This window comes from Camelus ferus, chromosome 16, assembly GCF_009834535.1.
Source record: "Camelus ferus isolate YT-003-E chromosome 16, BCGSAC_Cfer_1.0, whole genome shotgun sequence".
NCBI classification, from domain to species: Eukaryota; Metazoa; Chordata; class Mammalia; order Artiodactyla; family Camelidae; genus Camelus; species Camelus ferus.
In genome coordinates, this window is record NC_045711.1 from 3189195 (window position 1) to 3202844 (window position 13650).

General features: G+C 45.5%; 3 protein-coding genes across 19 annotated transcripts in view; 1 reads left to right on the top strand and 2 right to left on the bottom strand.

Annotated features, from left to right (window-relative positions):
• The window catches only part of GGNBP2 (gametogenetin binding protein 2), a 30086-nt gene extending 27422 nt beyond the window's left edge, over nucleotides 1–2664 (bottom strand). Inside the window, exons 1-2 of one of the 6 annotated variants that reach the window (XM_032498325.1) lie at nucleotides 2551–2664; nucleotides 1767–1959 (exon numbers count right to left, since the gene is read on the bottom strand). In XM_032498325.1, the coding sequence (XP_032354216.1) occupies nucleotides 1767–1859 (93 nt within the window). In that variant the 5' untranslated portion in view covers nucleotides 1860–1959; nucleotides 2551–2664. Of the gene's footprint in view, nucleotides 1–1766; nucleotides 2088–2468 lie in introns of those variants that run through there. The other 5 variants (XM_032498324.1, XM_032498323.1, XM_032498326.1 and 2 more) reach the window with 5 other exon arrangements.
• A 126-nt stretch (nucleotides 2665–2790) lies between these two features.
• The window catches only part of MYO19 (myosin XIX), a 39780-nt gene continuing 28920 nt past the window's right edge, over nucleotides 2791–13650 (top strand). For 7 of the 11 annotated variants that reach the window (XM_032498318.1, XM_032498311.1, XM_032498316.1 and 4 more), the window contains exons 1-3: nucleotides 10838–10975; nucleotides 11647–11783; nucleotides 12993–13147. In XM_032498318.1, coding sequence (XP_032354209.1) covers nucleotides 13136–13147 — 12 coding nt within the window. In that variant the 5' untranslated portion in view covers nucleotides 10838–10975; nucleotides 11647–11783; nucleotides 12993–13135. Of the gene's footprint in view, nucleotides 3020–10734; nucleotides 10976–11612; nucleotides 11784–12992; nucleotides 13148–13650 lie in introns of those variants that run through there. The other 4 variants (XM_032498315.1, XM_032498313.1, XM_032498314.1 and 1 more) reach the window with 4 other exon arrangements.
• On the bottom strand, nucleotides 5847–10870 carry PIGW (phosphatidylinositol glycan anchor biosynthesis class W). Of its 2 annotated transcripts, none has more exons than XM_032498327.1 (2): nucleotides 10592–10870; nucleotides 5847–9128 (listed from the first exon to the last, which is right to left on the bottom strand). In XM_032498327.1, the coding sequence occupies exons 1-2, from the start codon at nucleotides 10723–10725 to the stop codon at nucleotides 7607–7609; spliced, it is 1656 nt and encodes a 551-aa protein (XP_032354218.1). In that variant the 5' UTR covers nucleotides 10726–10870; the 3' UTR covers nucleotides 5847–7606. The 2 variants fall into 2 exon arrangements, with proteins under 2 accessions (XP_032354218.1, XP_006173659.2); XM_006173597.3 differs by lacking the exon at nucleotides 10592–10870 and adding an exon at nucleotides 9816–10556.

The following is a 13650-nucleotide window of genomic DNA, read 5'->3' on the forward strand; positions in this document are numbered from 1 at the left end:
CTACGGAAAGTTTTGGAAATTCATATCTTTGTACAGAGACACAACAGAGTCTTAAAACACCCCCAAAACTTGGGTATTTTAACATGCTATATGACAGATGTATCAACGCTACATTCACATCAAAGGTGATTATGTGAGCATGAAGAGAGGATCAGTGTCTTTTATGTCCAAACACACAGAATTTTTTTTTAAACTTCAAAAGCACCCTGGAACAATAAACATAAAAGGTTGATACCAAACTATGTGCTCTAGAAAAGTGTTTGCGTTGAAGGGGGAGAGAAGAAAGAAAACATCAACAAATGAACTGATATTAGTTTTCAAATTAAAAAGTTCATCATTTAATCTGATTAGAGTGCTATTCTTTTTTTTAAACCACATAAATACAAGTCCATTACACTTTTAATGCAATAAGTGCAGAAATCATGACCAAGGCATACAAGTACACTTTCCAATATATCAACACAAATTTCATTTCCCTTACGTGAGGCCAAATCATTTTACCTTTTTTCATGAGAAAAAAACGCACTTGGGTAATCATAGATGTTTTCACTTAAAAAGTTCTGACACATTAAGTCATTCAATAGCTCTTCTAATCCTTTAAAAATACTGCACCTCAATCAAGTCTTAATTGAGACTGGCAAACAGAAAGGCATAGAGTGACATCTCCACAATGACTTGCATTTTATATAAAATTTTTAAAAGTTCAGTAGATATTTGCAAACAAGAAATTCAGGAACAAAACAGGTCAACTGCCTTTGAAAAGGAAAAAAGCCAAAGGAGGTAAAATGAAGAGACAATTACACCTTATCAAAAAACAGGCAAATGTATAGTCCAAAGCTTCAGCATCATCAAAATGTAGATTTCAAGACATTCAGAAAAGGTTCATTTCATTTCTTAAGAAATTGTGGCAAGCAACTGCACTCATTTCCTGTTCAGATTCAATTCAAATTTCTGCCATTTCCTTTCAAAGGAAATAGTACAGCAACACAGGGTAGAGGGTCTGTAATGCTATATACTACCACCAACTCTGAAAAGAAAACCTACTCAGAACTGGGTTTTGACACTCAAGATGAACAATCAGCTTTTTATAATGCTCTAACACATGCAATAATTTTGCTTCCTTAAAAAAGGGGGAAAAGGCTACCTATAAAGAATAACATACCAAGAAAGCCCATTTTGAAGAGTCATGGCCTAGCAACACATTCATTTCGAAGAGTTTTAATGTAAGGATATGAGACTATTTATAACGAAATCAAATCATTTCAATGGAATCTTTACCATGCACGAGCATGTCACTCGGCCCCCTTAATTATGCTTATGGAGTGAGAGCTGTAGTATTAAGATAGAAAATATACAGGTAGCAGTGCAGCTGCGACATTTCCAGATAATTAAGCCTCCCCGAGGGTGGGTGGTTTCTGTAAGGGATAGGCCCTAAACGCCCAAGATCCTTCAACCCCTCTCCGAGGCGTGTGCTTTGGCAAAAGCACCGTCTCCTATAGGAAAGGGTAAAGGAAGAGGGTTGAAAGGAGGAGGAAAATCTGGGGAGAGGGGTTCAAAGTGCGCATGGAGCGCTAGCTTAAGGGCCCGCAGAGGTTACCAAGCGACCCACTGCAAAGGCGAGTTTGTAGGGCCTGCCGGAGAGAAGGCCTCGCCTAGGAGTTGCAACACACTCTTTCTCCAGTGCGCAGCGCTGGGCCTGGGGGAGGGGGAGGAGGGGAAACAGCTGCCAGGAGAGCTGCGAGCCCGGCCCGGCCCGGCCCGCTCACCGTGAGGGTGTCGTCTATGTAGAGGGGAATCTGCCTCCTCTCGAAGGGAAACTCCTCCTCCCCGTCCCTGCACACTGCCACCAGTCGCGCCATCGTCCCCGACGCTGCCGTTGCCACCGTCACCACCTCCTCCCAGCTGCTGCTGCCGCCGCCGCCGCTGCTCCTGCCGCTGCCGCCTCCTCCCAGCTCCTGCCTGCAACAGCCAAACCCCGCGAGCGTAAGCACCCGCCGCCGCGCAGCACATTCGCCACGGGGGGGGAGAGAGAGGAGCAGGAGGGGACCTGAGAGCCAGGCTGCGTTTCCCATCACCCGATTCCACACGCGCTCAGCCAATCAGCGCCGAGCAGCGCCGGGACCCGCCCCCTCGCGCCGCTCTCCCTCCCCACCCCCCACCCCGCCGGCCTCCAGTCAGGGTCCAAAGGAGAGGCGGAAGGGATCTGCCGGCCCCGGGGCTTCCCCAGCCGGTCAGCGGAGTCCCGGCTCTAGGACCCCACCCCTGGTCTCCGCTCAATGCCCGCAGCCCGCTGCCCGCCGCCTAGGAGCCCTCAGCCCCCAGCTGACCCCTTCTCCCTCTTTAAGGGCGCGCCCCGCCCAGTCGGTCCCCTAGGCTGCAGTTGCCCAGCACGACCCCGCCCCTGGGAGGGGTCGACCCCGCCTCGGCTCTGCGGAGTCCGTGGTGGGCTGCTCAGACCCATTCCTCACCCTTCTCTGAGGAGGCCTCCCGGTTCTGACCTTCACCGTTTTCGTGGTCGCCTCCCTGACCCCCACCTCGACTCCCCGTTACCGGCTGACGAGGCCCGCGTCAGGGCCGGCCTGGGCGGGAGCGCGGCTCCGAACGTCGTTTCCTCTCCAGGCTCAGTCAGCCGCTCGCGCCACGGGCAGTGGGGGAGGGAGGGCGGGGGAGTGGGGAGGGTGGGGCAGGGAGGGGCTGAGAGTGCCGGGCGGGCGGGTGTGTGTTGGGGGGGGGGTGCCTCCTCCTCTCGCGAGAACCCGGACCGCAGCTTCGCCTCTTTCGAACCCTACCAGAGGGGGTGGGGTGGGGTGCTCCCTTGCTTCCTTCAACACGTGACCTGCACCCTCCCCAGAGTCTAGCTACTCAGATAAGTCCTAAATAGGGATGCTAGGAGGAGTGAATAGGCCTAACCTCAGTCCCCCGCTGCGATGGCCTGCAAACCGCTTTCCCGAGGGCCGAAGGGAGCCGAGCCAAGCTGACTCAGGACCTACCCGAGTGTCGGAGCCCAGTGAGGACCTGGGTAAGTGGGGAGGAGCTGAGGGTTTCCAAGTCAGTGAGGGAAGGGGAGATGAGCATTTGGGGGCTGAGACAAACTCGGCTTGGTTTCAGGTCCTTGACGCGACTTTCCCTGACCCCCTGATGCACCAGGAGCCAGACGCACCACCGCTTCGCAAACAGACTCTAGTCGATACCCCGTCGAGGGGTCCAAAAATATTTTAAGTGCTGACAGTTTTTTGTTGTCATTGTTACATTAGTGACAAATAGCAGACTATGCGGAGAGTGGCTTGTGTATGCGTCCTGGAAACTTCTTGGGCTAGGTTAATATTAACTTAGAGACTCAGACAGGACACCGATTCCCTTGGGCAAATTACTGGTACTGGCCAAAGGCCCTTCCCTCTGACCGTGTCCTGAGAAGCGGAGCTGCTGTCAGGACAAATCCATATATTCTCTATGTGCCACCATGTACTCGGTTCCTACTTTGAAGGCTTTGGAGGCCTGCTTGTAAAGCCAAAATAATTGTTAGGAAGTAGTTTGCCTTAAGAAAGTCTTGACGATTTTAAGGATCAATCTATTTGCTGCTCTTACAACTAATCCTGATGACAGATCTGTATTTCCTGGTAGAATAGGCTAGAACTGTGCTACTGACCTTTAAAAAGTATTTTGGTCATCACATGAAGTCTTAGAGATTCACAAGAACAAAAAACCCCATAGTGCATCCTTAGCCATGTTGACTTATGACACTGTGTGGTCACTGTTAGGATAGGTGACATAATAAACTGGAAGAACCATTGTTCAGTCCCAAAGGTGTGATTACCCAGTAAGTGTATCTTTGGCCATGTTAGGAGGGCAGAACAGTGGAATCCTTAGCTAAAATTCAGTAAATATGTGCACGCAGGTTCTGACAGGTTAGGCTGTCAGAATATAGCCAAAATCTGGACATTTTTAGAGAATTTTGTGTTTTTTTTATAAAAACACTTTTAAGAAAAAAACGAATACTATGGCTTTTAAGATCTGAAAGTACTCCTATAAACACTGTATCAATGTACCTACTTTATACCTTTTAAACTCCTTTGGATTATGGTCAGTAAAGGACAATTGAAAATGACAGGCTCAATATATAGGTGCTAAATTTAATAACTTTAATTACTGAGTAAGCAGTACTAGCAAAGAAAGTATTCACCCTGGAGGGTTTTAATCTAAGTTAGAAAAGGCATTAAAACCCAGATATAAAATGTAACAAAGAATATATGTATGTATATGCAGGACATTGTGCTGTGTACCAGAAATTAACACATTGTAACTGACTATACTGCAATTGGAAAAAAAGTAACAAAATGAGTCTTCAACAGTGCCTTTCCATTGGAGATTACTTTCCCCATTTGTCTGATTACTTTCTCCATTTTGGATTTGTCTTTCAGGTCCACTGAGCTCACTGCTTAGTATCTTTGGACAATGTTTCACATACTATAGGTATTTAATAAGTCCTTATTGTAAGGTTGAAAAGGTAAATAATTTGCTTGATAAATCACCATTTCTCAAGGAGCTTGGGTGCTACAAATATGATAAAAATCAGTATTTGAGGGAAAATGCTTAGAAAATTATTTTATTGCAGAACAGTTGTTAGAAGTTTTAACTATGTATCTTCATTTTAGAGCCGGCACTCATTTATTTTTTCACTACTGGTCTGTCTTCAGCTATAACGCGTAGTGCTGCAGGAAATATTTTGTAACTATCTGCCTTTAGAGAGCTTACCTTTCATTGACAAAAACAAGTGATTGCATAAAAGCCAGTTGTTGCCTGTTTTTAAATTTTGATATTGGCATCGTGAAGGGCAAGACTAAAGAATTTTAAAGGCCCAGAAAGAGCAGGCAATAAACAGCAGAGGACATTTTGCTGATACCTCATAAAGAACAGTTGATGTGATGGAGATGTGATAAATTATCAGCAGAATGCCGTTATTTTTCTTCTTTGGCAGGTCCCCAGTGTGTGAGAAGCCAGGCACAAAAGTCAGGCATGAATGAGATATGACTATTCTCCAAGCTACCTGGATTTAAAAATGAAGAATACTGATTTACTCCATATATTCTTATCTTCATAGACTATACATAAGTTCCTAGGGAACAAAGTATGTTATGTATAATTTTATACCGCATATTGGATGGTAGATGCTCAATAAAAATAAAACATTGTCATCTTCTGAACACAAAAGTATTGATAGACATCCCCAGTTTATAATTGTTTAAAATTAAAGTCATGGGAATGAGTCACTTTCTGAGGGTCATAGCCAGGATAAGGTCCTAGTGTATAGTCTTCCTTTCTTTTCTTCCTCCCTCCCTTCCCTTTCTGTCCTCAAAAATGGATAGTTGAAAAGAAAATTAGTTAATCAGAATACCTACTGTTGTTTTAACTATAATTTAACTATAATAACCACGTTGTTATATGTGGCAATAAAATCGGCAGCAGAATGTTATTTAAATTACCACAAATCTGAGTATCTGTGAATTGGGTTTTCTTTTTCACAAACTGACAGTGGGAAGTTCTGTTGTATCTGTCAAAAATAGAGACACATTTTCCCCATGGAAAATTTTTTAAAGGAAAAATAATGTCCACAAGTTAAATATAAGCCACTTGAGGGCAGGGTCTTACTTTCTGTTGTTTCCCCAGCACCCCTGTATCTGGCACATTGGAGCACAATAAATCTTTACTGAATGATTTCTTTCTCTTTTGTAAACTAGAATCAAGTCAGAATGGTCTTTTTTTTTTTTTTTTTTACTAATTTTTCTGTTTGTATGAATGCTATTCATTAGCTTTCTCTTACATGACTTTCATAATTGGAGGTGGAGAAAACAGCACATTTTGTTCTTACAGTTATTTACAGAGACATAAACTTACTGAAAGGTACCTAAGACCTCAGACAAGAAGCAATAGACCAATTAGAAAAAATGCTCATTAAGTCATCAAATACTTTATATTACTTTCTTTTCTCTTTAATGAGAACAGTATGGCTAGAGCCTCTCAGCGCTCCTATTAATGCTTTGAACAGGTAAGTTGTGGGCTATTAGCACTGGGGCATAGTAAGCAGGAAAACCAATCACATTTCCTAGTCATGCTTAATTTACATACTGTAATCTTATTAAATTTCGAACATCTTTTTAATTGAAAATAAAGTCTAATCTGATTTTTGTTTTTATAGTTATATAACTATTCAGCATACTCTTTTTAGGGGGAATTTCCTTTCAATAATAGATTACCTCCAAATATAATTGATTGTAGTTAGTAAGGATAAAAATGCCACATAAATACTAAATTAGCCATCATCTATGTAACAAGTTAAAGTAAACTAATTAGTATAATAGTCATGTTTAACAAATCAGGGAATAAAACAAATTTTGAACTAATTTGGGGCAACTACTTAAAACTAACAGCAAATTTATAATTGACTGTTAGAGGAGGCTCCTCCTACATGACACAGATAATCCAGATTGTTTACCAAATATGAAATTAACCTGAACACTGACCCCTGCCTATTTCTGCAATAATCAGATTTTTACTTGAAAATAGAATAGGCAGATTTTAATTTTTTCTGCCCGTTTTAAACAGTATACAAGGAACATTAGAATTGGAAACTAAGAATTTGTAAGTTTTTTAAAGCTTAGATTTTGAACAGCAGGTTCAAAGTTCTGCTTAGTTTTTAAATGACTCAAGTTCTCAGTAGGATGTCAAACCTTAACGTAGCCATAGTTTTATTAAGTTAGACTAAGTACTTGATGACATTCTCACTGTTTCTCTTTTCCCCCAGCCACCAAAACTCCTCATCCCATCCAGCTCCATCCCCCCTCCCCCCAAAAAAGCCATCTGTGGGGAAAACTTTCTTGACTCTTCTGTAAAGTTAGTTCTTGATTTGACTCTTGGCAACCTATGCTTCACGACTTAACGTAGTTTATAACAGTTGTTTAATGTGTTTTCCCCATTAGACTGCAAGCTGCAAGACATCAGGAAACTTTTGCATATCATCCCTAGCAGAGAGTAGGCTAAAAAAATGAATTATTTAGTCTCAAGGCAAAAAAAAAGTCTCATAATTAGTGTGTAAGCCACAACATACAATTCAGTCTATTCTTTGGAGCATTTAACTGTTTTCTGACTTTATAAGTATTTGATTTTAAACATGTGCTTTCTTATACTGAGGGTTTTTTAAAAGATTAAAATTGAGCAGTAGTGTTGACAATCCCAAAGCTGAGGTATTTTACTGTAAATACTATAAAATACATTAAAAAATACAGAATGGTAATAGGTGACATAAGACAAAGTAAAAATCCTGTCTACCCTCCAATCTTCCAGTGGCACAAATGTAAACACAAGTTTCTTTAAAATACTGAAATTTATAAATATTCTAACAAGTCACGAGGCTTTGTTTCTTTATGGATTTGTTTCATATAGTGTTGAGATTCATTTAGAATATTAAGCATCACAACTGTTAGAGTAGGAATGAAACGTTTATAATACAATAAGTTAACATTTCATTGCCAAACGCCCATTTTCTTCATATTTTATATTTATTCTTCCTCATTAAAATAATATTGCTCAAAACATATCCAACCCCTATTGATCACCAATATTTTATAGTCTTATCTTGCAAGTGTAGCACATACATAATTAAGCAGTTGGTAAACATATAGAGATTGAGCACAAAAAAGGCCCACAAGTTACTGCTGTGTAACGTATCTACAGACAGGTTGATTAGGCCAGTTGTTACATTTGACAGCAAGAAAAAAATCAGCTGGTTTCTGTTTATTGCTGTGATTAAACAAAGAGTGGGTTTCTTTCCTTCAGGTTCAGAGACTAGAGATTCTGAATGCTTTTTATCTGTAGCAGGTGACTGGGTAAGTTTCCAAGAACATGGTACTGCTGCACCTTTAACTAGAAATTTGGCAAAACTCAAAATTATATCACCCAGTAATAAACTGCTAAGAAGGATCAGGCAAGAAGCAACTATCCAAATACAAAAGGCTAAATTGGCCATTCTTCGGGATGCCACTTCCACATTTACCTGAATGATGTAAAGAAAGATGAAGAGGACAATAGCTGTCAGTAGAATAAGATATGCTGCTTTTATCCAGTCTTTGATATGTGATCTTTTTTTAAGCACATATGACCCTGTTTGAACACCAGCCATGTGTATCGCCACGTACCCCAACGTAGAGATTATTCCTTCTCGGTTCGCATTTAATAAACCAACCCTTGTGCCACTGCCATCAGTGCCATACAAAATCAACCTTTTCAGGGGAGTAAAGTCAAGGGCTAGCTGGTATAATACAGTAATGCTGACGGCCACAATCCAGGATTTATTTAGGGGGAAAATAATCAAGAGCAGTGATGTTATCAATTTCACAAATATTAGGGTAAAGAAAAAGTTCCAGTGAACTCCATACTCAGTTAAATGTTCCTGATAGTCTATGGATTTTATAATGACCAATCGTCCCATTCCTAGGAAGACTAATGGCCAAACAGAGTACAATGACCTTATAAGATAGTAAAATCTGGACCCTTTTGTATATTTCCTCCTAACCTCTGGACAAACCATTGCAGTCCCAAAAACAAAGCCTCCTACTCCAAAATCCATTGCTCCTGTCCCATAGAGCTCGGTTTTGGCAAATCTTCTAGGAAAAAGTGGGAAGTCCACAGCCAAAATGGCAACAGCAGTAAATGCACTGTTAATTACACGGAAACAGGAGATGGCTGGAATGTGTTCTGATTCTAGACTGACTTTCAAGAATTTCTCATGGATTTTCTTGATGGGCATTCTGGCATAGCAAGTTCTCCTGCAGTATATTTGATAGAACAGCCCTGCCCCAAAGATGATTACAGCCAGGTACTCAAGGAGGACAAATGAAGAGAAAATGGTCAAAGTGGTCACCACGGGAACTATTATGAAAGCAAAGTCAATGAAGAATGGAGTTCTCCAGGTATGTGAAGAACGTAAGTGCTGTGAGAGAATGATCAGAAGCCCTCTGCCCAGGATACAGAGTGCAGGCAAGCACAAGCCCTCGGTTACTTCAAGCACGCTCGTTCCATTGTGATTACTGACAAAAGCTTCCTTCATCTGCTTTTGAGACATTTTTTTCTTCTTCCTAGGTAAACAAGAGCAAAAGAATGCATTTGTGAAAAGCAATGTTTTTATGGAATTGGCATAAATATGTACCTGAGTTGACTTTACTTATTCCTAAGTTTCAGTGCAGAATATAGGACTTGAAATTCTCCTTCTGAGGATTTAAAAAAATGTTTTTTCACTTTATTACATGTTTGTTTGATTTTTTTGGGGGGGTAAGTTTTATTTATTTTTTTTAATGGAGGTACTGGGGATTGAACCCCGGACCTCCTGCATGCTATGCACTCACAACCGAGCTATATCCTCCCCCTTTAAATTTTTTTTTAGTTTATTGCATTTGTTCATTCCAAGTATTGTTGGAATAAGTCTAACACTAACACATGAGGGTAAGGATATCACACAAGTAGTATGAAATGATCGGTTAAAAGCTTTAGCTATTCTAAGGCAGACTCACAAAAGAAAGTGAAATAGATAATGGAATCATAGTAGGACAGGAATTCCTGTTACAGAGCATTGTATATGACATGAAGATAATATAATGAAAATTGAATATACCTAACATGATTTAGAGTCAAGTCTCAAAAAGAAGGAGCGGGATAGGGAAAAACGTATTAGGTACACTTTGGAGTTGGGGGCCTTGGTTTCTGTTTAGAGCCTCTCCGAACCTGTTGCCTCTAGTACAAAATCTGAGCCCCAGGCTGCTCCTTACCTCATTTACAGGTTAAAATGTCGGTAGGTAGAATGGATGCTAATCGTAGAGCAGGGGCCCGAACGGTACATAAAAGTGTCAGTTGTTTTAAAGGGATATAAAACACGTCTCTGCTACATATGAATGTCTAAAAAGTGGCACAGAAGAACACATTTGCTGGCCAAAAGAGAACCATACGGAATAAAAGAACGCATGCATGCGTGGTGGCCTTTCTAGGCCCAGCAACAATACCTCCCGGGAATAAGCCGATTCAAATCGGTTGGCCTTTAAAAATAAAAGAGGCTTTTTCCTGACAGACACAAGCGCCGGCCGCGCGGGCCCTTACACCTCACGCGCTCCAGGTGGTCTTGGCGACCCCTCCGCACGGGGACGTTTAAGTGGGCCGGGCCGCGGGGATCCCACCGCACCCGCCGGCCGCGCGGAAGCCAGGCGCTTCAGGCCTCCGGAGCGGCGCTTCCGGCTGGCGCCCAGAGGGCTGCGCTTCCGGGGCAGCTGACCCTACGTGTCCCCGCCCAGGAGGCTCCCCACGCGCGTCCTTCCCTGCCAGGGGCTTGCCCAAGTTGGGTCCTCTCGGGTCGCGGCCGTGGGCAGGTCGGTCAGAGGAGCCTGAGCGGAAAAGGCGGGTCCCGAACCTCACCACTGGCCCTCAGACCCCACGGCGAGGCCCTGTCAGTGGCTGGGTCCGGGGGCCTGGTTTCCCTACTGAGCGACCCACGGCCCCGTGAGGGCCCGGAGACCCAGAAATCCCCACTCTTGGTCCCCTTCCCCCATCTTACTCCAGGGTCTCAAGATACTTTGTCCGGGATCGAGCCCCCAACTCTGGATCCCGGCGTCCGGGGCGGGCCACGTGCGCCCCGCGCCGCGAGTGTGCGCCCCGCCCCAGGGGAGGAGCCGGCGGGCTCCTGGCCATGTGGTCAGGGCCGCAGCCGGCGGGTGTGCTCCGCAATTCTCGGCTTTCTCTCCTCCGGGGCTGGCTCACGCCCTTCCCTCCGCCCTCTTCTCCCGGGCTCTTCCCGCCGCCTCACCCGGCTCGCCCGTCTGCCTTTCCAGTCGGGCCCGGCGGGGGCCGCACGCTTGGCGGCTCAAGCCGTGGGACCGGTGAGTGCCACCTCCAGCCAGGTCCGAAGCCCTTCACGAGCACGAAGGAGCCGGAGAGGCCGGTGGGTCCCCGGAGCGCTAAGGAAGAAGGGGGAGCCTCTCCCTCCCCTTTCCGAAGCGCCGTTTCCCTTCCCTTTGCTTTTTTCTTTTTGACCCTCTCGTATCCCAGGAGTAGGTAGCCCAGCTTTTTGCCTTTTCCAGAACAAGGACCTTTCACGGTCACTCTCCACCTTTCCACTGTGCCGGCAGGGGGCGGCCCGAGGTGGGGGGAGATCCTGGCCCCAGCTCCTCCATTCTCCTTACCTAGTTACCCAGGAAGGGGCAGCTGGCCCGGGGAGGCAATAGGACAACCGCGCCCTTGGCTGGGGTCACGTCCACCTTCCCGGGAAGGACAAACCCTCCCCGTGCCAGCTGCTTCCGGAGCGGCATCCCAGCCCTGGGTCCGCCGCACACCGCGCCGGGACTAGGAGTGCCCGGTTCCCGCCGGTAATCTGGGGGCGAGGCCGGCAGGCCTCCCAGGACCCTTACCCTGCTCTTCTCGTCTGTCCTCTCACTGTCCTCTGAGCACAGAAAGAACCTGAGGCTGGGGGGAAGGGGTCGGAGGGGAATGGGAGGAAGGGTGGGAGGAACTGATGATCAGGTTGCTGCTTGCCTTGCCTTGGCTAGGTGTTTCATCTATTCATTACTGTCTCCCTCCAGCCCACAGTAGTTATACCCTTCACACCCTTTCCAGAAATTCTTGGCTTGTAACCGCGAAGCCGACAGGGAGCAAGAGCTAGGAGACTGGAGAAAACTGCTCTAATGAGTTGATTCTGGCTGGAAGTGGACCCTGCATCGTAATAAACCAACATTTGCAAAGCGCTCTCAGAGGTACTGCCACCCCATTTGATCCTTAACTCAGCGCTGTGAGGTCTGGATATTGGTAGTCCTTTTTGCAAACGAAGAAACGGAATAAGGTTTAGAGAGCTCTTGTGAACTGTGTTTTAGGGCTTGTGGGCTTTGGATTCTAACCCCACAATCTGTTATGCTCCCCCTCTGGTCCTCTCTTTTAAATGAGTTTCCAGTTGAGGGAGCTTTGTTGGCCTTGAGTCTTGGGAATCTTTTACATGGCAGTCCCTTGTCCAGGGTGAATGTGTCCAACACAGTCCTGATTCCCTCCTCTGCCTGAATTGTCCTTTTTCCAGTTTCCATGAAAGTCCCTATCCCTGAGTTCTTTCAAAGGCTAGATGTATTCAGAGTCTCAAGAAAGTCTCTACCAAGGTCAGTCCATTACAGACATCCCTCGTCCTCAACCCTCCTTGCTGGGGAAGTGTGAGACCTGGGTAATTCTGAGTCTGAGAGTCACAGTTTTTCAGAGACAGGCCTAGGGCCTCACAGTACCCCCTGTCTGAAATCTTCACTTTGTTAAAATTGACACTGGACTGTTCCACCTGATTAGTGCCTCCGAATGGGTTATCCCTTCTTAGTGACAGTATCAACAATATTCTCCCTCTGAGTGAGGATTCAGATTTGTACTTTGTCAGGTACTTTCAATCTATGACCTCACTGACCTTCACAACCTCTCCTTGTGAGGTAGCTTTTACTATCCCCATTTTCAAGATGAGGAATCAAGGTGGGCCAGGGAGGTGAGGTGGCTTACCAGCCAAGGACTGAGCTGTGATTCCCCTCCCACCCAGTAGTCTTCCTGGAACATCAGGAGTTGACTCCAGCCTCCCCGCCCCATGGACTACTGGCTACACTGATAGGATATTTCTGTCTACTGGAGAGGATGAGGCATGAGGCTTCTCTGTCTTCCACGGTCCTCATCCTCCATGGCACACTGACCCAGAAGATTTGCGGCCCTACCCCAAACCCCTGTAGTAAAAGTTGCCCTGAAGGAGCGCAGGGAGCCTCAGGAGCCGCTCGTAAAAGTTTTTCCTGCTCCCTAATTGGTAGAGGGCGGGATGGACTCTCCCTCTCTGCTGAGGCTCGCCCTGATCCTCATTTTGGTTCCTCCTGCCTGGTGGGAGGAGAGTGAGTGAGTCACCCTGGAGAAGCCCTCACCTGTGTGTGGCCTTGGTCTTCTCTCTCATGCCACAGGCTCTAGGGTGATTTGTCTCAGAGATTCCTTGAGAACTGAGCCCTTTGCTGGACCCATGCCCGAGCCTGTGCCCCCATGACCAGGTGGATAGCAGCTCCTGGTGCCTGCAACCCAGAACCCTGGCTGACCACATTGAAGCAGGATGCTCCAGCAGGTAAAGTCTGCCCACCCTTAGACAACCCAGGCCCTCAAGCACCTGAAGCACCTCTGCATCTTTCACTTGCCCAGATGAAGCTTCCGCTACCCTAACCTGGAAGGAAGGGAAAGACCCTTTAAAGATCTTTCTTTGTCTTTTCACACAGTCACTCCAATGCCTTTCATCTGTCACCAGGAAGCTCTTCCTGATACCTAATTTGAATCTCTCCTATTGTGGTTTTTAGCTCCTCTTCCTAGGATGTGTAAGGGCATCCTAAGGGCATTTTGGTGACCTTACAGGTCTGAACTAGTGAGGGAGTCCTGAGAGATGTCCCTTGCAGCCTGAGTTTTTAAAGCAAGTGGAAGTCTGGGGCTTCCAAGAGGAGATGTTCCTTGAAGCTGAGCCTTAAAGGACAAGTAGGAGTTAGCCAAGTAAAGAAGGAAAATAAGCAGTCCAGGCAAAGAGATCAGCCTGTGCAAAAATGTGGAAGATGACCTATGTGGAAATACGCAAGGATTCCA

Excerpts from the sequence above, each read along its gene's own strand:
- PIGW (XM_032498327.1), bottom strand. The coding sequence starts at position 10,725 with ATGGCCAGGAGCCCGCCGGCTCCTCCCCTGGGGCGGGGCGCACACTCG. Across the intron at positions 9,129-10,591 it reads AAGTATCTTGAGACCCTGGA|GAAGAAGAAAAAAATGTCTC; the intron begins GTAAGATGGGGG and ends TTGTTTACCTAG.